The sequence below is a fragment of the Mesoplodon mirus genome, assembly GCF_964341445.2.
Source record: "Mesoplodon mirus genome assembly, chromosome: 12".
NCBI classification, from domain to species: Eukaryota; Metazoa; Chordata; class Mammalia; order Artiodactyla; family Ziphiidae; genus Mesoplodon; species Mesoplodon mirus.
Window position 1 is genome coordinate 79738546 of NC_138988.1, and position 24227 is coordinate 79762772.

General features: G+C 39.1%; 1 protein-coding gene across 1 annotated transcript; it reads right to left on the minus strand.

Annotated features, from left to right (window-relative positions):
* Positions 1-1429: 1429 nt before the first annotated feature.
* On the minus strand, positions 1430-23824 carry RHAG (Rh associated glycoprotein; the record flags this gene model as incomplete). Its single annotated transcript, XM_082637123.1, has 10 exons — positions 23647-23824; positions 13027-13210; positions 12335-12485; positions 10136-10283; positions 9780-9946; positions 7541-7678; positions 6874-6995; positions 2511-2584; positions 2227-2300; positions 1430-1510 (listed from the first exon to the last, which is right to left on the minus strand). The coding sequence occupies exons 1-10, from the start codon at positions 23807-23809 to the stop codon at positions 1430-1432; spliced, it is 1302 nt and encodes a 433-aa protein (XP_082493249.1). The 5' UTR covers positions 23810-23824.
* Positions 23825-24227: the final 403 nt, after the last annotated feature.

Here is a 24227-nt window from a genome sequence, read left to right on the forward strand (position 1 = left end):
CAGCGTTAACAGAGAGAAAAAAAATTTATGTTATTTCCCTAGAAATGGTTTTATATGACTATGTCAGTTACCTTTTTCTAAAACTCAGTTCTTCAAAATGTACCCTATAACATGAGACATTAACTTGATTTTTTTGGTAGTGAATACATAGTAACAATTTATTTGAATTGAGTATGGACTAAGTATGAGGAATGTGTGTGTATGTGTGTGTAATGTGTGTGTGTGCTTGTTACTAAAATGAATTCTAACCACCAAAGAAAAAAGACAAATGCTTTATTGTATAATAAGATTTAATCCACTGAAATTTTATACAAAACAGACATTGGTCAGATAGCATTTGAGCTCTTATTGCAAATAGTAAACATGCAAAGGAAGTTAAGCATAAGAATATTCAAACTGTGAATGAAACATGTCGCCTGCCATATCAGTAAACAAAGGATGTTGCAGCCTTAAGCCACTACCTCCTTTCTTGAGGGTGAGCCCTGAAGGAGCTCAGGATGCAAACAGCAGGAGCCCTCAGGCACTGTCGCCACCCCTAGTGGTGCACCTGAGGGGGCTCAGGATGTGAAAACACAGGCTCCTGGCCCCAGATAGCTGAGGTGCACATCAAAGGAATGATTTCAACAAGCCCAGACTCTTGCATCTTCCCATACATAGAAAAGTGCTAAATTCATTAACTTGAGATGTCTGGTTGTCTTTAATTAACAGTAATCTTTTGATATTCTGACTACTTGGTCTTTGTTGCAAAACTCCTGTATATCCTGGTTCCTCCCTTACCTCTTCCAAGCAGTCCCTCAGAACTCTCTGAGAGGCTGTCTCCCGGGCTTATGTCCTCAGAAAGTCTACCAAATAGAACATGATTCTCAACTTTTAGGTTGTGCTTTTTTTTTTTAGCCGACAAAACAAAGGCATAACATTACTAACTAGACCATTTTTAAAGTCAAGAGAGCTCAGTCAAAAAACAATCATATTATTGCTTTACATACATACGTTTCTTTCTTATTTCTTATATAGATTTCTTACATAAATTATTGTTTCATTGGCTTCGGTTTTATCATCTTTGGGATTGAAGACATACTACGTACATTAAGACATGATTAGAAAATGTTGGTTTCTTTGTAAATTTTCCTCTATGTGGAAAAAAAAAAGTTACAAGAAAGTACATGGAATGTTCACCCTGTACCTACCCACTGGCAAGAGTAATCTGGGAGTCCTGAATAGAATCCATTTGACCATCTGTTGTATGTCACATTTCTTCAACTAAACGATCATTGATGCCAAGAGACAGCACCAGATTATGTTAAAACATTTTCACACTGGACATTTGGGGCTCAGGATCTATCCATTCTGGTCCATATTCTCACTGGATGCTGCCATTTTATTTCAAGTCTAGGCAATGGGAAAAGAGGCGGAGGCACAGGAATGGTTTTTAGGCTTCATGTTCTAACTGGTTGTGGTTGCCATGTTCATGGAAATGACTGAGCATGTCCAGTTCTGTCCTCCTAGGGACCTGAAAAAAAGAAAAGATTAGGGCACTTTTGATAGTTTCTTTCACTGGGCTTGTCAGAGGTTAGTATCAAAACAAAGATTTTCTGTTATTATTATTCAAGCTTAGAAAAAACTGGAAATAAAAATTGTTTGAGTTGGGAAAAAATAATAAAACAAAAATATTTATCCCACCCACCCTGACTACATTCGCTTTCCCAAACCTGTTCTCTTTGAAAATCCCATGGAACACATCCAAATATCTATCAGTCTTAAGCTTTGCAGGAAATAATTTGGGAGAAAATGGCAATGATATAAAGAGGTAGAAACTGGAGGATGGAAAGAAGCTGATGTTTTGTTAGTCCTAGAACCTCTTGTGTACTCACTGAAATTCTTCAACCTTGCGTGCTCCACCTGTTTCGTCTACTTTTATATGTGGGGTAAAATCTCACACCACTGCCCAGGATTCTTATAGTTTTATGAGGAGCTTTTTTATTGCTCTCGGAGGAGTGAAAGGGCACTTGCCAACTAAAGTCTGTCTTTTCTTCATCCGGTTTCTGCTTTGGAAAATATCATAGCTTCTGATTTTATCTTTCTGGGCACATTTTCTCAATTTCTCTCTATAAGTAGGGAATTCAACCAATTTTATCATAGGGGTGCCACACAGACATCTAGACATGAGGTGAGCAAAACTTTCCCTAGTGTAGTCATCATGTACGTCCTTAGAACACTATATAGTACCTCCCAATAAACGGAATCATCATAGCAGTCCTGGTCAGCTGGTTGTCCCCAGATAGGTATCTTTAGAATCAAACCTGTGAAAGTGGGGAGAAAATAAGTCATGTTATGATGCTGAAGAGGAAAATCAACTTGCAAAGTAATTAAAATACTGTTGTAAAGTCATCCCCTTGAGCTTACATGATTACTGTCAGAAGTTTAGAAAAATTTTAAATTTACCAATATTTATTATCATCTATTATGCTGAGAGCATGAGATATAAACATATGTTTACTTTTTATGCTCACCTGTGACTAGCCCTCCAACAAGTGCTGTTCCGATGGAAGAACCTAGCGCAGCTGCCTGCATGGCCATGGCAGACCTAGGAGGCCAAAAAAATTCCATTGTTTTTCCAAGCCAGCAAACACAGCTCATCTCCTGAGGGCAAGCATGCCTGCCCCTTTCAGGCCGGAGTGCATCATTACATACCAGCAAACAAACATTTGTTACAATTTTTCTTTTATCTCATATATTTATTTTCTTTGAAACTCTTGATCAACGTTCACAAATTCTTACAAGCACTTAAACAGGAACTACCTTTTGCTTCAGGAATGATGAAAAGATCTTCCTCAGATTCCATATATATGTGTTAGCACACGGTATTTGTTTTTCTCTTTCTGACTTATTTCACTCTGTATGACAGACTCTGGGTCCATCCACCTCACTTCAAGTAACTCAATTTCGTTTCTTTTTATGGCTGAGTAATATTCCATTGTATATATGTGCCACGTCCTCTTTCTTTATTCATCCGTCAATGGACACTTAGATTGCTTCCATGTCCTGGCAATTGTAAATAGTGCTGCAATGAGCATTGCGGTACATGTCTCTTTTTGAATTATGGTTTTCTCAGGGTATATGCCCAGTAGTGGGATTGCTGGGTCATAGGATAGTTCTATTTTTAATTTTTCAAGGAAACTCCATATTGTTCTCCATAGTGGCTGTAGAGAATGGACTTGAGGACACAGGGAGGGGGAAGGGTAAGCTGAGATGAAGTGAGAGATGTATCAAAACTACCAAACGTAAAATAGATAGCTAGTGGGAAGCAGCCGCATAGCACAGGGAGATCAGCTCGGTGCTTTGTGACCACCTAGAGGGGTGGGATAGGGAGGGTTGGGAGGGAGACTCAAGAGGGAGGGAATATGGGGATATATGTATACATATAGCTGATTCACTTTGTTATGCAGCAGAAACTAACACAACAATGTAAAAGAATTATACTCCAATAAAGATGTTTTTTTTTAAAAAAAAGGTCTTCCTTAGAGGGTTTAGTATTTTCTAAAAATGCGGTACAGGGTTCTGACTTGCAATCTGATTCATTCAACAACTACTTATTGGGTACTTGCTCTGTGCCAGCTTCCCTTCTAGGCACTGAGAATGGAGCAATATACAAAACAAATGTGAGCAGCCGTCTCTCCTTACTTCATCCCCCCAAAAACAATTGTGATGAAATTAAGAATCAGAAAAGCTAATTTTACTATGTATTGTAGGGACAACTCACCGAAAATATTAAAGTATCTCTATCTTAGAAGTAGTTACCTTAAAATTTAATGAGTGAAAAATCCCTTATAATTTGGGGAAGAAAAGAATGTGATAAAAAGCTATAGAAATGCATAAGGGTGTCAATGAACTAGGCGTGTGGGAATCTCCTTAGCACAGTGCCTCACTCTTAACAGGCCATTAACAAATAGTTGAGTTATTGCAAGAAAGCAAACCATTGAACTAGGAGAATGTGTTGTTTCTTCCTCATCCTTCAGGGAAAAGAATGTACTTAACTCAGATTCCTTTTTTTCTCTTTATTTGAAGGTTTATTAATTTTTTTCTACTGAAGAAAAAATTGTACGAGTAATATATGATCATTGTAAAAATTTCAAAGCCACTAATTAAGAAAAGAAGGGAAAAAGTTTAATTTCCCTCCAATCTTATCAGTATAAACATGTAAAATATAAGGAAGTATTTTTATAAAAATGCAATCATGTCATGATACTGATTTTCCCATTAAATCTTAATGTTTTTTCAGGTCAATAAATGTAGATCTGGATCATAATTTTATACTAGAGTATTACACTGTACAAATATACTGTAATTATAGTTCTATAGGTTGGATATTTAGGTTGCTTCTGATGTTTCATATTTTAAAATATGCTGTGAGAATATATCCTCTTAGGAATATGCTTATGGACTTGTCCAATAATTTCCCTAAAATAAAACCTATCTGGAAATGGGATTATCAGTAAAGGTTTATATTCTTCTTAAGGGCTTTTCCAAATAGGACCTGTACAATTTATATCCCCATTTTTCCACTTTAGCCACATTCAATATTATAATTTATTAAATCTTTATCAATTTGATAACTGAAAAATGGGTAACTTGTTTTAATTTGCATTTCTTTGATTACTAGCAAGGCTGAATATTTAATATGTATTTACTCATCTGATTTTCTTCTTTTGTAAGCTGCCTGTTAATTTTACCAGAATTTGCCAAGATCTTTTACAAGGTATTAAAAGATGTTTTTTGTGTTTTTTTTTTGCGGTATGTGGGCCTCGCGCTGTTGTGGCCTCTCCCGTTGCGGAGCACAGGCTCCGGACGCGCAGGCTCAACGGCCATGGCTCACGGGCCTGCATCGGCAGGCGGGCTCTCAACCACTGCGCCACCAGGGAAGCCCTAAAAGATGTTTTTGATGAAAGTTATTCCATGATAAAATAGGCTTGGAAAACACTGAGTTAGACAAAATTAACATCACTGTTAGAGTAAAGCTGCCGTAACTTGAAAAAATGTCCCTTAAGTATATTAACTTCTCCTTGTTCTATGCTTACCAAGAAACCCGATTTGCATTTTTTTTTTTTTTTTTTTTTTTTTGCGGTACGCGGGCCTCTCACTGTTGTGGCCTCTCCCGTTGCGGAGCACAGGCTCCGGACGCGCAGGCTCAGCGGCCATGGCTCACGGGCCTAGCCGCTCCGCGGCATGTGGGATCTTTCCGGACCGGGGCACAAACCCGTGTCCCCTGCATCGGCAGGCGGACTCTCAACCACTGCGCCACCAGGGAAGCCCCCGATTTGCATTTTAATATTCTGAGTAGACACATGTGAGTAAATAGATTTGGCTCTTGTACAAATGTATTTTATCTGCTGTGTGAAATATGTGTGAATTTTACCCACACATGTGAATGGGCCTTCCAAGGCTTGCCCCCCTCAACGCCTCCTGAGTAAATTAAGAAGTTGTTAAACCTGTATACCCAAGCATTAGACTCTTAACCATGAAACCTACCCCAAATCTGACCACCCAGCAAGACCCAGCCTTTGAGAGCCAGACAGACTAGTTTTATTGCATCTATGGAACTGATCCAGGCATGATGCTCAAGAATTCCTCTATTTCTAATCCTGAGACACCTCTTAAGTGTGTGTGCAGAACATTTACACACTATAATACTTAGGAGTTGAACTCTTTAACTCAAACTTTTGTCACGCTTGATTTGCATTAAAATACATCAGTGTTTGGTCTCAACACTGTTGGGTCCTGGAAAGAACTAAAAGAAGATGTGATATTTCTGGGGTTGTCCTCCAAATTTACAAAAGTAGTAAAAAAAAACAAAACAAGAAATGGGTCACCTATACACATGAAGAGGAAGCAAATTTTCTATTCAGTAGAAAATATGATGAAGCAAGTTTTTCAAATATTTATCATTACTGGTCTTAACATGGTAATATTTTAATCTGCTAAAATGGAAGAGAAACACTTTCTTTTCATACTATATAACTCCAGCCAGTGGTCTTGTTGAGACATCATCAAACACATTCACCTTTTCCTCATGTTTTCAATCAAAAATTGAGCATTTTGATTCCTCCTTCCTTACTCCCTGAGTGATCTGAACTCTACAATTTTCCTAGCTGTTTTGCATGGATGACATTCATATCAAATTGTTCCAATCTTGTTGCATAAAATTACGACTGATGGCTTATGACATCACTTCCATTCTCCTAAATTTGACTGATGGCTGTTCTTTCTCTGGCCACTTGGGGAAGAATCTAAGTCTGTTAGAGCCTAGAAGGGATTTCAGAGAATAAATAGTACAAGTCTCTCATTTTACAGATGAGAAAACTTAGAACCAGAAATGCTGAGTGACTTGTCAAAAGCCACTTAACTAGGTAGCAAAGTTGGAACCATATGCCCGTCTTTCTGATTCCCCAGATCCAAATGCTGTCCACATTATGCTAACTCATTCTTCTTTGTGTGGATTGGATGCAAAGGTTGCCAGTTCATCACATATGCCCCATATGCTTGACTTTGGTAGGACCAAGTGAAAGAGTAAGCCTACTATAATCTGAATGTGGTGATCAAATTGTCCTATCTGCAATGAGACAGTTGCCTATGGTAGAGAAATTTAAATTAACACGTTAATTAAACCAAAAAAACCATTAATAATGCTGATTAAGAAACATCTTCCAATACAATTCTTTTATCTTGGTTGTGTCTCTTTGGCTTCAATAAGAACAGTACTTACGAACTGTGGTCTGGACTGCTAAAGAAAAAGCTCTCTCATCACTGGGTTTCTCTAAGAGTAAGAGAAAACAGCACTTGACCTTGGGGAACAGGAAAACCCATTCTTTCACTCACGTGTCAGCTGTCTCCAAGGCTATGAACACAATGCTGGCGAGGCCGCCTATCACACCAGGTAAGCCGTGTAGGTTATGGACCCCACACGTATCGTGGATCCTCAGTTTAGTAGTGAAAAATGGCTAAAATTGTAAAAAGAGGAAGCTTTATTATTTTGTTAGCTATAGAGAGCTGTGTGACTGAAGTCAATGACCATGCAGGAAAATTTTTATCTGCAGGCCAGTTCCCTGTCTTCATCTGACACCTGCTTACATCAAAGAATCTGAATACACTGGTGGCAAAACTGCTCATTTCAGTCTTAGATAGATAGATTTGAAGGTGAGTGACTTTAACTCCTACTCATTCTTACCTACTGATGGTATCCTAAATCCCATGAATAGGGCTCAGAGTCCTTAATTATGCAAAACAAACATCAACAACAACAAAACCTTTAATGGAACTGCCCTGAGAGAAGTAATACAAGTACGTTCAGTTCATACTGTTATAAGTAACTGATATAAACAAAAGAAAGCAAGAAAGAGTAGAAACCACTGGAACCCTGACATGTTGAATGACCCAAGGAGAGGTGCTTCGGAAAGGACTTGTCATAGCTTTTCTCTGCCGGTGGGATGTGAGAAGATGATGGGGCAGATCCAGAGTTTGCCTCAGAATGTCTGTTCATACTTACAGTCAGAAACTTGAACCCAAACACGGAGACCATTCCTGCAATGCTCCCAATGATCATAGCATAGTATGGGGTATTTGCCATGTCTGCACTAGTGCCCACAGCCACTCCTCCAGCAAGGGTTGCGTTCTGAATGTGAACCTGTATAGGGCACAGAAATGTGAGTGAGGTGAGAGGAAGGAGGAGGAGTTCAGAAGGACTGTAGCAATCGTGGGTTCAGTGGATTCCACACACCACACATTCTTCAGTTGAAAGGGTTATAGATTCGTTCTTTTTTAATTTTTTTTTGATATTATTGGGGAATGGACTTTTTATTTATTTTTAAAATTTTTATTTGTTTGGTTGCACTCAGTCTTAGTTGTGGCAGGCAGGCTCCTTCGTTGCGACTCAAGGGCTCCTTAACTGTGGCATGTGAACTCTCAGTTGTGGCATGCATGTGGGATCTAGTTCTCTGACCAGGGATCGAACCCAGGCCCCCTGCACTGGGATCGTGGCGTCTTAACCACTGTGCCACCAGGGAAGTCCCAGGATTCCTTTTTAAGAAGGGTCTTTGTAATTTCAGAAGGCCTTTCCTCCCAGCAGTTGACACTTGGTATCCTTGTTGTAGGGTTCTTTGGTCATGCATGAGAGATCAGGTTAGTAAGACCAGTGTGGAGGGGGATGTGAGGAAATCAAAAGAAGTTGTAGTAGGCGGGTGGGAATATACAGCAGTTATTCTGGCAGTGTTCTGCCTCTTTATGCAGCTTTGGAATGCATTTGTGGTTACCATGAACTGAAAGAGGCCTGTGGCCACTGTGTGCTTTTGCAGAGTCCCTGATATTCCAATAATCAAAGAGGGGATTTAGAGACATTGAAATGTACACATTACACATCAAAGACAACAGCTTTTGCAAGTGTCACTCTTCTGAGAACATTTGAGGGTGGAGGAAAGAGTAACCAGTTTCCATTTATCAGAATTCCTCAGAAAGATCATATTCTGACTGTTCTGCCAGAGGAAGACAGGTTATCAGTACTTCTGAAAGTACCACTGAGCTGTACATGTATGATTGCTTTTTATTGTTTTCAATTTTTTCTCATGAAACAATTTGTAGAGAACTGAAATACATGTCTTTAGCTATGCTTAGAAATATTTTAGTGGGACTTCCCTGGTGGTGCAGAGGTTAAGAATTCACCTGCCAATGCAGGGGACACGGGTTCAAGCCCTGGTCTGGGAAAATCCCACATGCCATGGAGCAACTAATTCCGTGCACCACAACTACTGAGCCTGTGCTCTAGAGCCTGCACGCCACAACTACTCAGCCTGTGTGCTATGACTAGTAAACACCTAGAGCCCATGCTCTGCAACAAGAGAAGCCACTGCAATGAGAAGTCCGCGCACCGCAATGAAGAGTAGCCCCTGCTCGAGGCAACTAGAGAAAGCCCGCACGCAGCAAAATAAATAAATAAATAAATAAATAAAATTTTAAAAAAGAATAATATTTTGGTACAATATCTTTTTTCTCCCTCAGCTCAGAAAAGAAGAGTGGCTGATCTGAGGATTATTCCTTCACTGATATTTCTTTAAGCTCTTAGGCAAGAGACTCAAAAGACTATTTTGGGGGAGATATAAAAAAGGTTTGATCTTGAAATAATTTTAGACATATAAGAGTTACAAAAATATTGCAGAGGGTTTCCATATATACCACACCCAGTTTTCCCCAATGTTAACGTCTTACATCACTGTAGAACTAGGAAATTAGCATTGGCGTAATATTATTAAATACCTTTTTTGAATTTCACCAGTATTCCCACTAATATCCCTTTTCTTTTCCAGAATCCTATTCAGGATCCCACATTACATTTAGTTGTTATTTCTTTGAGAGAAGTACCTGCTGTTAGAAAAATAAAATCAACTTGCATTCTCCCACTCTCTTTTTCTACTCTTGTAGAAATTCCTGTTTCTAAGAAAGATTTTCTAAGAACTTGGGGACAGTTAGCTATATCATTAAAGAAATATGCTTCAGATCTTTCATTTTTGCATGATTATATTCCCTACTAGACTGTAAATTCCTTGATAACACTTTTAATTTGCCAGAGTACACATTTGAAGAATGAAGGAATGTTATTTTCAGATTATTCTCCAAGGTCTGCAGTGTTGTGATTTGTTCGGGCAGCTCATCAGTGATGCAGAAGTGAACTAGTCATCAGAGCAGCCATCAGGGTTGCTTAGCGAAAGTTCCATGGGGGTTAACATGGCACTTACCATATGGAGCTTGCCTCGGCTCTCAAGAAGGCTGGAGCATGCATAGGCTGTAACCACGCTGGCGGCAAGAGAGAAGTATGTGTTTACGATGGCCAAGTACTGGTTCTTTCCAGCATCAGCGATGGCCGAATTAAAGCTGGGCCAAAATATCCATAAAAAAAGAGTCCCTGTAGTAAATCACAAAAAGGGATATTAGTTCTGAATATGGAAGGCAGTCCAGGGGAAGCCGTTTGCCTTGGGCACTGACAAGATGTCTTTACTTTTATGCTTTGTTATCTAAGAGTTAGGGGAAAATAGGGGTATTCCCTTGCGTCTGACCAAATAGACAAGAATCAGGCAAGTTCATCCCAACTCACCAATCATTGCAAACAAGTCCGAGTAGTACACAGACTCTTCATTGTGATGCCCTTCTTTCAGGCTTGATCGATACAAGACGCCTGCTACAGCCAAACCAAAGTAGGCCCCAAAGGCATGGATGGTCATTGATGCTCCAATATCAGAGGCCTGAGGGTGGAAAAACATTCATGTAAATAGAGGTGAAGCTCACTACAGGAGGGAGGTCAATGAAAGAACTGCTTCATGGGTTAAAGAAAAAAAGATCAAGAGAGAGAAAAAATGTGTCAGAGAAAGGGAATAAAACAGGATCGTGAAAAACAAAAAGTGCAAGCATTGGAGCCACACAGAACTGACTTTCAATCCTAAGTCACGTACTTCTCTGATGTGACTTTAGACAAATTACTCTACTTTTTTGAATCTCCAGTTCTGTAAAATGGGGAAATGTTACCCAGCTAATACAGTTTGTGGTAAGATTTAGATGGGACCATGTTTTTCAACTGTTAGGTCCTTAGTGGGCACTCAATACATTTTAGGTTACTTTTCCAGGTTAGGGAGATTCTCAGTGAAATATTATGCATTGCACTTGATACAAAACAAACATGATTTTTGCATTCACTTGACATTGCAGTAAAAGCTCACTTCCTTGTAACTCAAAGACTTGAAGTTTCAAGAAGCTTCACCCTGCAATGATGATAGGAAAACCAGCTGAGGGACTTCTCTGGCTTAAGTGGTTAAGATCTGCGCTTCCACTGCAGGGGGCACAGGTTCTATCCCTGGTCTGGGAACTAAGATCCCACATGCTGCTCAGTGCCACCACAAAAAAAAAAAAAAAGAAAAGAAAAGAAAAGAAAAAAACAAAGAAAAAGAAAACCAGCTGAGGTCCAAGATTCATTTGAAGAAGTGCATTTTAGGTCCCTCTTTAGGACACAATGGATTTGATCCAGTTTTCTACATTTCTTGTCTCTAGATGGAAAGTTCAGTGTTGCAAACCCAAGGCATTACTCTGTACTTATTAAAGTAGGAAAATGATACAAATTTATTAATTTATTTAGATTTTCATGCTTGATAAACTCCTATGTACCTTTCAGGTCCAGCTTAGCTGTCACTTCCTCAGATAAGTCTTCCTTGATTCCACAGTCTAAGTTAGGTCTTTTAGGTATACTCCTTCAGAGCTGCTCTATTTATTTTTTCAAAGCATGTGTAGCAATTTATAATAATATTTTTGTGTGTGTGTGTGCGTGATTCTATAGGTAGATGGTTGAATGTATGATCATTTGTTGGATGTCTGTCTCCCCAACTAGGTTGTAAACCCTATGAAGACAGAGACCTTAACTATTTGTTTGTCACTGAATCACCAACACATGACACCTAGAAAGTTACCAAAAGTATTTGCTATTGAATTACATGTTCAATAGAGGCATAAATAAAATACTGGAGAGTGCCCAGAAATATTCTATTTATTTTCCTTGGGGGAATCAATGAGATTTTCATGGAGGAGAAGAAATTTCATCTAAGCTTTAATAAAAGGCTTTGAAAGAGCTATTCAATGAGTAGTTGAAATATAAATAGGAATTGATCATTGATAGAAAATGTATTTTAATAAAAAGAGTTGTAGAGCTAGAAAATTCTGGATTTGAATCCAGATTCAGGCAAGTAAGTCATTTAGCATCTGTGATCATCAGTTTTATCGTGTATAAATAGTAACATCATAATACCTACTTTACACTGTTGTGGTGATACTGCAATTAAATAATGTTTATAAGGGCTTCCCTGGTGGCGCAGTGGTTGAGAGTCTGCCTGCCAATGCAGGGGACACAGGTTCGAGCCCTGGTCTGGGAAGATCCCACATGCCGCGGAGCAACTAGGCCCGTGAGCCACAACTACTGAGCCTGCGCGTCTGGAGCCTGTGCTCCACAACAAGAGAGGCCGCGATAGTGAGAGGCCCGCGCACTGCGATGAAGAGTGGCCCCCACTTGCCGCAACTAGAGAAAGCCCTTGCACAGAAACAAAGACCCAACACAGCCATAAATAAATAAATAAATAATAATAATAAATAATAATGTTTATAAAACTCCTGGTTTACAGTAGGCACCCAAATGATGACTTGATTACTATTTGCTATGGTATCACTGTCACCAAGGTTTGTTCCTGAATATAGTGGGCATCCAATACATGTGTTGTGATGTTCAAAGCTAGGTAAGTATCACTAGAACACTCACCCCAAATACCTCGACAACCAGATACTCATTGACAGCAAAGACAGCAATTTCTAAAATTGTCATGGTCAGCATTTGGATTGGACTTGTTTTTCCCAGGACAGCTCCAAAAGAAATCAGAACTGCGACTGTACTGAAGTCTGCATTTATCATGCTGAGGGAAGAAGAAAGAAGACATTGAAGAATAATTCACACCCCACATATGTGAGTTGTAATGAACTACAGCATCAGCCTGTCCAGAGTTCAAGGGCCGTCTTCCCACCTGTTCCCATCAGGTGCTTCTCCCAGGCCTACTTTTATCCTCTCCCACGTCCTTGCCCACCCCCACCTCCAATTACCATACAATCTTTAGTTGCTATCACATTTCCTTTAACCTACCTGTTCTTTACCTCATTTAGGGTTTTACCTTAATAAGGTAAAGGAATAATAATAATTATTACCTTAATAAGGAAGGAATAATAATTTTATGGAAGGAGATTTCTCATACCCTTAAGGTCAAATCATAGTGGATATAGACATGAATGTATGGTCCAGCTCAGTTGAGCAAGGCATTGATTTAGATCCTTGGATCCCAACGATCTTCTATCATGGAAAGGAAACAATCTGCAAGCCAGTTCAGAGGCTGACTGTCAAGAGACTAAGCAGAGAAACAATTGCTCTGAAAGCACAATGGTTGGAAAATAAGGGGTGCTCACTTTTTGATTTCAATGTGGAATTTCTCTCCATGGCTCTGCAGGATCCCCTGTGCAATAGTGCCCCACTGGAGGCCCAGAGCAGCAATGAGTAGGTTGATGCCCACACTGCTGAAGCCATATTTTCGCAAGAAGGTCATGAGGAAGCCAAACCCAGCAAATATCATAACATGCACATCTTGGAAGACTGCAAAAGAGCAGAGGAAAAAAAAATCTGCATAAGAGGACCACTCAGAAAGTGTTACATCATAGCATATTCCATTTACTAAGTGTTACATCCTTTTCAGAGAACACTACAAAGGGAATGTTAACTGGGCTGCCAAAGGCTGGGTTCAAGTGCCAGCTTCGTTACTTACCAGCCAGGAGACCTTGGGCAAATTATTCAGTGTTTGAGCCTTTTCTTGGAAGACTATGCACTATCATACCAGTGTGTCTTTCATCCTCTCCCTGAAGAGTTTTCCATTACTTTCCACCTGAGGAAAACTTTGCAAAACACAGTGCAAGTATCACCTGCTCTTTCAGACTTTCCCAATATTTTCAGGGAAAATTAATATTTCCTCTTGTCTTTCCCAAACCTCAGCTTTAGCATTTGTCACATTGCATTACCATTTATTTAGCACATATCACACTGTAATAGTTATTTGGTGAGGTGTCCATTGCCTGCACTAGATTGTGAGTTTCCTGATTGAAGGGATTAGGGCATACTCATCCTTTGCTCCCCTGAATCTGTCATAAAAGCGTGCATATAGGAAAAGAGGCAACATTGACTAAATCAATGAGCTGCTGTCTTTATCTATCAAATGTGTATAATAGGACCAGCCCTGGAAATCTTACCAGATCATTATTCAAGTCATATGGGATAATGTCTTTGTTAACACTTTCTAAGCCAACGGAAGGAAGGCTGTATCCTCTTGAGGAACAGATACTTGACTTGGTTCTGGAGCTGTAGGCTGATATCCCCCAATTGTATCATGTGACTGTGAGACCTTGGGCAAGTCACTTATTCTCTGGGAGCTTCAGTGTTCTCATCTGCAATACTGCAAAAGCTATATTTCACATTTCCTAGGGCTGTAGGGAGTGCTGCCAGGGGACAGCTCTCCCTTCCCTCTGGGAAACACTCTTGTCTTATACAGGTCACAGGCCTTCCCTCGGGAAGCCTGAGCCCAGTGTCTGGTTCACATGTGCATCCCCTTGCCTCAGGAGAGGGCCACCTGAAGCTAGACAATCCCAGTCTCAGAGTTTCTGGTGGGGTCAGCTGAGGCTTCTCTCTCTTCCCAAACACTTCTGCTGCAGGTGTTCATAAGACACTCCCGAATAACCTTCTTTCAGGCTAATGTCGCTCTTAGAGTCTGTAGCACCTTCCCTTTGGGCTCCCCTCGTCTCTGTAGAACTGTCCTGACTCTCTCCCCAACACAGCTTGCATACTACATTTTTTCCAAACTTTTCGGATTAAACCCGATCAACTAATCTGTGGCAGTGATCACAGACCTGGAAGTGGATGAAGATGCTGTCTTTCCAAAGATTCCCAGTATTTGAAAAGGGCTGGTTGGAGCCATGGGGACTTACCCTACCATTTTACTCTATGACAAATACCAGGACAGACAGAAGTTGGTATCATAGGCTGAATTACGAGGTTCCTTTGGTGGTCTAGAAGCTAGTCTCACTTGTATTTGAGTGCTGCAAATGTAATAAAGAGAATGAGAAAGCCAGACCAAACTTGCTGATTCGGGCACACACAGTGTCATTATTCTTTCGACCCCATCCAAGCAGTGAGCCTTTTGGTCATTTTATTGTTTGTTGGTGCAACCTCCCAAGACAGTCAGTCTGAGGAGGGTGAAAAAGGAAAAATTAGATTTCTGAAGATTCCCTCTCCTTAGCAGCTTTGAGGGAGGTCTCAGAGAGGAGAATGCTGCAGTCTTTTTTTTTTTTTTTCCTAGTGAGATAATGCCTATTGGCAATAATCTGACTTATACCCGCATTCTGGATGCCCAACCTCATCTCATATCTTCCCAGAGAACTTCAGAATTGGGATTTTACCTGACCTGGCGATGGGCAACTGTCAACTAACATCAACCTGTTTGATTTTGGAAATATAGGTGACTACATACATTCATCTATTTTTACAGATTGTTTTACCACCATTTAAATTTTTTATGTAAACATTTGATTTAGATCATAGACTAAGTTGGAGTGGAGCTCAGAGAGTATGCATGACTTACTGTTTATGATTTTCCTCGACCTTTCTGCAACTCAGTTTTCTCCTCTTTAAAGAACAGTTTGGATTAGATGAAGCCCAAAGTCTCTCCTAGCTCTATAAGTTGTTTCATTTATTTTATTTTGTCTTTAGGTCAGGACTCTAAGATCTAGAGAAGTTAGGTGAGTTGTTTATAATCACAAAACTAAACTAAAAATAAGAACCCAGTCTCACTGTCTTCACTGTGTTTTTTTTTTTTCATTACGCCAAGTTGTTTTTCTAAACATTCTTTTCTTTTTTCTGAGAGTACTCTTGTTCCTCCTGTCATCAGCTGATTTTAAAGTGAGCAATAACCAACTAATTTAAAAATTGATTTAACTAATTTTGTAATGTCTCACACTGGGAGTAATAATTATTCAGATTCTATCCCCCTCTTCCTTTGTTGGAAAACCAGACATTATATAGAGGGAGGAATTTCTTGTATTAACAGTGCTCCACTGTTTCCCACCCCTCCCCCAAATGTAATTCTTGTTACTGCTTTTCGCCACAAGGGGGCTTTAAGAACCTCCTCTAAGAGAGCTTACAAAGTTGAGAAGGCTCTTGACAAATAATGATTCTGTATGAAGGGTATGGATAAAAAGCTTTATAAACAGTTAAGATTATGTATTGTCTTTCATCCTGCACTAGGAATTTTTTTTTGCGGGTGGGGACAAAGGAGAGGGTCATGAGTTTAGTTTTATGGTGCAAGACTCTGCCATTAAAGGAATTAAGTATCCTCTTCATAGAAGGAAAAAGGGATTTCTTTAGTGATTGGAACTTTTGTGAAGTCTCTGACAGGTTTTAAGGACTGCCAAGACTTGTCTAAATCCGATATTCTCAGTAGCAGGCAATTTTAAAAAATTGAAGTATAGTTGATTTACAATACTGTGTTAGTTTCAGGTATAAGGCATAGTGATTTGCCTTTTTTTTTTTTGTCAGATTATGTTCCATTATAGGCTATTACAAGATATTGGGTAACATTCCCTGTGCTATATAGTAAATCCTTGTTGCTTATTTACTTTATGTATAGTAGTTTATGTCTGTTAATCCCATACTCCTAATTTGTCCATCCCTGTTCCCTTTCCCCTTTGGTAACCATAAGTTTGTTTTCTATGTCTGTGAGTCTGTGTCTGTTTTGTATATAGATTCATTTGTATTATTTTTTAGATTCCACGTGTAAGTGATATAGTATTTGTCTCCATCAATAACAGGCAACTTTAACCTCTAAAGTAAACTTGGCAATGTCTGGTATTTTTGTTCTATATTTTACTTCACATTTATCTTGGACTAGGGTATCTTTTAAGCCCTGATAACTCAATGCCTTTAAAATGCAGCTGATGATTCCAACTCTCCCTCTCCTACCACCAACCAACAAAAAAATGAAACAGAACCTTCCTTCTCCTCTATTTCTTGTACACGCCTGCTGCCTAGAATGTCCGCCCCATCCCACCTCCAACACTTTTTCTTTTTTTGGCCACGCCACGTGGCTTGTGGGATCTTACTTCCCTGACCAGGGATTGAACCTGGCACGCTGGCAGTGAGAGTGCCGAGTCCTAACAACTGGACCGCCAGGGAATTCCCCTATACCCAACACTTCTTTACCTGGCATACTTCTAGATGACCCTCAAGAACCAGATGCTCTGCACAGTGTTGCTGGGCACAGCTGTAACATTGTGCACGTTCCTCTGGTTTTATTTCATTTGTTTATGTGCTTGTCTGTGCCCGTTTATCATCAATTTTTCTTTGTTTCAGTGTGTTATAATCTATCACCATCATACCATTATTATTTTTAATGCTCTATTTATCCCCAATTTGGCTAGCTGGTGCTCTTTCAAGTAGGATCTTGTGTTCTCTTGACACGCCCCCATTAGTCTTTATGCACTTGGCTTACCTTGAGCTTTCTTTGCCCTGACCTGGAATGAGCCTCTGAGGGGAAAATGGTAGTTAGAAGCCAAGATATGGGTTCTATTTGTGCTCATTGCTTCCAGTCCTTTTAAGTAAACAAAATGAGTCAACTCAAAGGCAGCATACAGGAGGCTGGTATCTTATTGTTAGATTATAAAACACAGCATGTTAATTCAAGCATTGTATCACTTAGGATAGCAGCAAACAATTTCCTAGGAATCATTACCCTGCACTTTTTGGAACCTTTTGCCTGTCTATATCTAGATTTGCTGAATCTTTTGTAATAAATGAACTGAATGAGGAATTCCCTGGTGTTCCAGTGGTTAGAACTCGGTACTTTCACTGCCCTGGCCTGGGTTCAATCCCTGGTCAGGGAAATAAGATCCTGCAAGCCGCGCGGTGCAGCCTGCCTGCCTGCCTGCCTGCCTAAATAAATAAATAAATAAATAAATAAATAAATAAATAAAATGATATCTGAATAAATATAGAAGCATATTCTTAAATTGAGATTTTAAAAATCATCGTACTAATCTGTTGCTGGTATTGAAATTCATAAAATAATTTCTAGTGCTGTGTACATTCGTTGCCAGTTTACCTATATCTTCAGTAATTCTTCAAGTGTGATCTGCAGACATCTTGGGCATCTTGGAAGCACTTTCAGGGAATCTGAAGTTAAAATTATGTTTATGATAATTCTAATTCAGGATGATATTTGACTTTTTCACTGTGTTGATATTTCCGCAGATGATGAAAAACAATGGTATAGAAAACTACTTGTACTTTAGCATGAATGAAAGCAGTGGTACCAAGCTGAATTAGTAGTCTGGTATTCTTCATGACCACACACTTGCAGTAAAAAAAGGCCAATTTTACTTACAAATTCCTTGATGAATCAGTAAAAATTATTAATTGTAACTACTGACCCTCTCATACATGTCTTTACACATAAAGCACTACTGAAACATGATCGTTGTCTCAGAAAAGAAAAAGCACGTTTGTTATTGTTTGAGTTATGAACTGAGTGAGCAACTTTTCCACAGAACTCCATTTTTTTTTGGAAAAAAATTGATATAAACTATGGTTTTTCAAATGGGTATTAACTTTTTCTGAAAAATGAACGAAGTGATGTTTTGATTTCAATGAAAAGAACTCACAATATTTGTTGCCAGTAAACATTTTGAGTTTTAAAAAAACTTAGAATTCCACCAGAAACTAACGCAACATTGTGAATCAACTCTACTTAATTATATAAGAAGTAAATTAAAAAATTAGAAGTAAATTAAAAAATTAGAATTTCAGAAAATTTATGTCTGCCACTACAAGCTTGTCAGTTTTCTGAAACTTCTTGGGGTTTCTGGTGAGATTTTTGGTGATATTAACAAGTATCCTTTTTTGATATTATATAATGAAATATGTCAACTTTTGGAGTATCTGCATAACTGTGAATCAGTATTTTTCAAATGATCAATGTAACAAGATCACACATGGGATCCACTCAAAGTTCAAGATAGACTAATGGATTCTAATATTTAACAGAGGACATAAAGTTCATTGATGTGGTTTTAATGTCCTGTAGGCATTAAAGACCTTGTGTTTGTAGAATCTCTAATAACATGTTAACAGCCTTCAAGGAGCCTTCTCCTTAAACTTTACTTTTCTCTAGTCTTGCTACGTGTTAGCAAGGATTAGTTGACAGTCACAGCCAAATGTCATTCCTTTTCAAATTATTTGCCTCAACAAAGTGGCCAACACTTTGCTGGGTGCCATGAAGGCCAAAAACCGTGGAGTGTATTTAATTCCTCAAATGAGTTTCTCTGGGGTCCGTCATGACATGCAATGTGATATTCAGGTGTGTTGCCCACTTCTGTAGTTGTGCCCTGGGATGGGAGCAGATGCCAGGATTTCTCTGCATTGCATAGTGAGGAATACAAGAGAGGAGAGAGATGAATAAACTTATATCCTATTGAATTTATTTTAAATATAAATTAAGGTCCTACTTTATTTATTTGTGAAAAATTCATAGCTTTCACCACACTGCAACTGAGAACTGGTGAAACTCCCTGTGAGCTTCTTAGGCAGGAAATGAGGCTCTTCTGTGCTTGAACCCCTGAACTTGGCACAGTCCATGGTGCTAGGTAGGTGCCCCCAAATGTTTGTTACTTGACTTGAACTTTGCTTCTTAGTGAGTGAATATTTAATAATCTTCTCTCCAGTGACTTATGCTGTTGCATAAGTTTGATGTACGTCAATTGTTTGAAATGTACGAAAAAATATATAGGTATAATTAGTATAATTGTGTGGTTTCTAGGGCTGTTCTAAAAAATATCTTAATCAGTGATAACATAGCTGAACTGGAAGATTAGTACTAACCAGAATTTTAGATCTTGGGAGCCACCTTACAGAAGAGAGAACTTTTAATTGTGTATAGACTTGAGTTATGGGGAGCATTTTGAATGAGTGAAGGCTGCCTTCCATGTAAAATTTCACTTTGTGTTCTGCTTAATGCCCTTCTTCTGGGCCCCCAGGGGCCTCTATTGCTTAAATTCTTCTTCCCTATCCTGCCCCCGCCTATGTCCTGGCTTCACTACCCTTATAGTGAGGAAGATGTTGTGGTTTGTGTGTGTCTGTGTGTGTGTGTGTTGGCTGTTGATTGTTAATCATTATTATTATTGGCAACTGTGATTTGATGTTTCCTTAAAGAAGTGAAAAAGAATCCTGCCCTAGATATCATTTTTTGATCCCTCTCTTGTTTTCATGTTTGATACAGCTGATATAACAGAAAATCCTTTTAGCGATGCTTTCAAGTTATAGCCAGAATTTGACCATTTCTCGGAACTTCCTCCATTATGACCTTGGTCCAGCCTACTTTCATATCTCTTCAGGATTACTGGATGGTTCTCATAATATGACTTCCTAGTTGTTCCCTTGATCCCCTACAAACTCTTTTCTACTTAACATCCAGAAGAATGTCTTTAAAACTTAAGTCATATCATACTCCTCCTCTCAAAGTCCTCCAATTGTTTATCAACTCAGAATAAAAACAGTTTGCTTACAACGGTCTACAAGGCTCTGTAGCACCCGAACTCTCACACTTCTGAGTTTGTTTTCCCTGCTTGCTCACTGCGTTTACTAAATACCCCAGGGCCTTGGCGCTTGCTGTTTCTTCCATATAAAATGTCCTTGTTCCGTTTCCATATAGCTTATTCTCTTGCCTCTTTTAGTTCTGCTTAATGTCACTTCATATCAAAAAGACCTATCCAGACTCTACATTAACTGCCTTTCTCAATCAGATTTCTCATTTAAACCATGGAACAAGACAATGATTTAAGTAATTATTTTCTAGTTCTCTCAAAGATGGTACAGGATTGGTACCACTGTATAAGCACAGAAGAGAAGTTAATTAATTGTATGCAGTGGATGCCTTGGGCTAGTAAGACTTAATTCATTCACATAACTCTGGTTGAGAAAGGCTGAAAGGATATCCCCCTTGTCCAGGTACATCTGTTTTTGTTAATATTGCTTTGTTTATTGCTGTGGCATTTTATTACCATGTGAGTGTGTGTGTGTGAGTGTATGGCAGTGTGCTGTGTGTATGTATAACATACAAGCAAATATATACATGTATATGTTTGCTTGTATTATATGCAGATATGCATATGTATATGTATATATATACACATATATACATATATGTATATATGTGTAAATGCTTTTCCCCTCCCAGCACAGTATACATATGAATATGAATATATATACATATTGAATATATATCTATTCATATATATATGTATATGTGTGTGTGTGTGTGTATGTGTGTGTGTGTGTGTGTGTATATGGTCTGGGTTTCCCCATTGGAATGTAATCTTCATAATGAAATAGAGCAGGACCCTATGGTCCTCCCCCCATCCATGTTCTCCACCTGCCTTTTGTCTGTGGAAAAACTCTAGCCAAAGAATAAGTTTAATAGAAGTGAGAAAATGCAGAAGCAAAGAATAGCAGTCCAAAAAGACTAAATAATAATAGTTTAGTCCTTAACCAAAGTCAAGGACCTTTAGTTCCTCCTCATGGGCTATAGATAATACCCTGAGCCGCATGCTGTGAGCTGCCTTATAGACACTGAAACCCCGGCCAGGTGGAAGAAGTTAACTACATGATGAACAGACTGTAGCCATGACATAAGCTGTCACAGTTCTGAGAATTGGCCTCAAAGAAATGGGAACAAACCAACCCTGGAACTAAAGACTAACTGTACTTAATCAATATGACACTGATCAGACCCCTGATGACCAATATCAAGAGGACTGTCAGAGCTGACTGTGCTGTTTCTGCATGTAGCCCCCTCCCTCCGTCTATAAAAGCTCTTGCGCCCAGATTGTCGGGGGGCGGGGGGGAGTTGGCCTTTGGACAGGAGTCTGCCCTCCCCCTCAGTTGCAGCAGCTATAATAAAGCAAACCTTCCTTTCCACCAAACTTGCTTCTTTATTGGCTTTTGAGCGGCGAGCAGCCAAACTCCACTTTCGGTAATAGTAAGGGCGTGGACTTTGCTTGTTTTGTTTGCTTTGCTTTATTTACTGCCTAGAGCCTAGGACCTTGAAGATGGCTTGATGAGAATTGGGAGCTAAATAGATATTTTCTTAATGCATCATAAAATGGATGAATTTCTATGTTCCTTGCAAGCAGAGTATAAAGGTTATATGATTGCTAGGCGATTGAAAAAAATGACCATGTTTACTAACTCTTCTCTCCAACTTGGCTTTTATCTTAAATTCTGAATTGAAGTTTTACCTATGAGTGTTGACACTGGAACTGAGAGAATTCAGCTTGAATTATGCAAATTACAAAGCTTTTGATCTCTTAAGATAACTTTATTTGAATAACACTAATCTTAGATTATAGTTTTGGCATTTTGTTTCTATGCCATACTGCAGCTCTTCGTTTACATGTGTACCGAACAGTGGAGTCTTACAATAAAGACATCTTACTTGTTTTATCTTTGAGTAAGTTTGCTGTAGCACATGCTTGGTGCATAGTAAAAATGTTTACTGGATGAAGAAACGAAATGTACAAAAGCATACAGAGTTGAACAGAATTCTTTTCTGTTTTGGTGTTCTTTTTTTTTTTTTTTTTTTTTTTTTTTTTCTTTTTGCGGTATGCGGGCCTCTCACCGTTGTGGCCTCTCCCGTTGCGGAGCACAGGCTCCGGACGCACAGGCCCAGCGGCCATGGCTCACGGGCCCAGCCGCTCCGCGGCACATGGGATCCTCCCAGACCGGGGCACGAACCCGTATCCCCTGCATCGGCAGGCGGACTCCCAACCACTGCGCCACCAGGGAGGCCCTGTTTTGGTGTTCTTGAACTTGCAAATTATAAAATTCTTTCATCAAGAACCCTTTTGGATATCGATGTAGTGTAAAGAGAACTAGATTTGGACCCCGAGTCTCTGACTTATGGTCCTAACTCTGCCCTTAACTTGCGAACGTGCATTTTGGCTGAGTCGCTTGGCAACTCTAGGTCACAGTTTCTACGTGAGAATACTCCCCATTATATAAACTCCCTCAAAAATGTGTAGGAATGAGAGAACAAATGTCATATTTTTTTAAAAAGCTTAGACATATGCTATAGAACTATAATGAATATTGTTACAAAAATAATTTAATAAATTAATAAAATTTAACATTTAATAAATAATAAATACTAAAATTATTTGTGCCTCACTGAAAAATCAGTCTGTATAACAGGATTATATTACAGCCTCTCTCCCTGGTTAACAAGGTGATGAATATGCCTGGCTCATAGTAAGCAGTCAGTAAATGGTAGTTATTATTTTTATACTAAGTATTTCATAGCCTGCCTGTCCAAACTTGAAACTAAATCCCTTCTTTCCTCCAGTCGCCTTTCCCAGGGAAGGGTCCTGCTTTTAAAATATGTCAGGTGCTCACACGTTTCTTCTCCTCTCAGAGGAACAAACGGTCTTCCTTTCAGAGTATTGTAAAACCTCGAGTACATCATTTACATCCTATATCATCCTTAATACGCCTTCTTATACCTTAAGACCCTTACATGAATTCCTTCTCAATATTCCATTTTGTTTCTACTCTTTCTCCTCCAAAGTTAACTTTGAGTCTTTTTTTTTGGAGGGGGGGATATTTTTATACCTTGCAGAACTAGTGATGAAGGGAAAAATATGGTCATTTAGCAGCATGTAGGCAACACAAAATATTGATCAATTATTTACATTTTCAGCTTCTTGTTCTGACATTTTAATAAACACAGATTCTATCCAAACACATTAACTACAGAGACCAGATGCCCCAGCATAAACTTATAATAACCTTAGCACTCAGAATTATCACATAATTCTATAAGGAGCTCCCATGTAGAGTGCTAGGGGTTACAGTATTCACAGACCTCACATTCTGAGAACCTAAAATGGGTTCACATTCTGAGAACCCAGAAATGTACAATAAGAAGCACATTGCTTACTCACGAGGATACAAGTCAAGGTATCTGTCCACATCCACGGTAGGTGACTTGGTGCTGTTGGGCTGCTGGGAAACGTTCTGATCCGTTTCATACCGAACAAATAATCCAAATAAAACAATCATGGCAACTTCCAGGCCAATGGCCATGAGAGGGAATTTGAACCTCATGTCTGTGGCAAAGGACAGAGGCACACTGAGGGCTTCGCGGTCTGTGGGAGGTTGATAAGGACAGAGGGGCTGCTCTGTGTGTAGAATTAGGCTGCGTGCTCAAGTCACTCCAGTGACATTGCAAGAAAAAAAATGGGCAAGACTGGTGAAAACGCCCCATCCACTGGAGTGAATTATGCTCTGTAATCAAACTGTTGTAAATGCTGGTTTGAAGAAAATACAATATAGGTTGAAAGAAGCCAGCTGATGGAAATGATCTATTGCACACAAGTGTCTAGACTCTTTTCCCCCCTTTTTATTATATTTTTAAATTAACTTAAAAAATTTTATCGGAATATAGTTGATTTGCAATGTTGTGCTGTACAACAAAGTGACTTAGTTATACATATACATATATCCACTCTTTTTAAGATTCTAT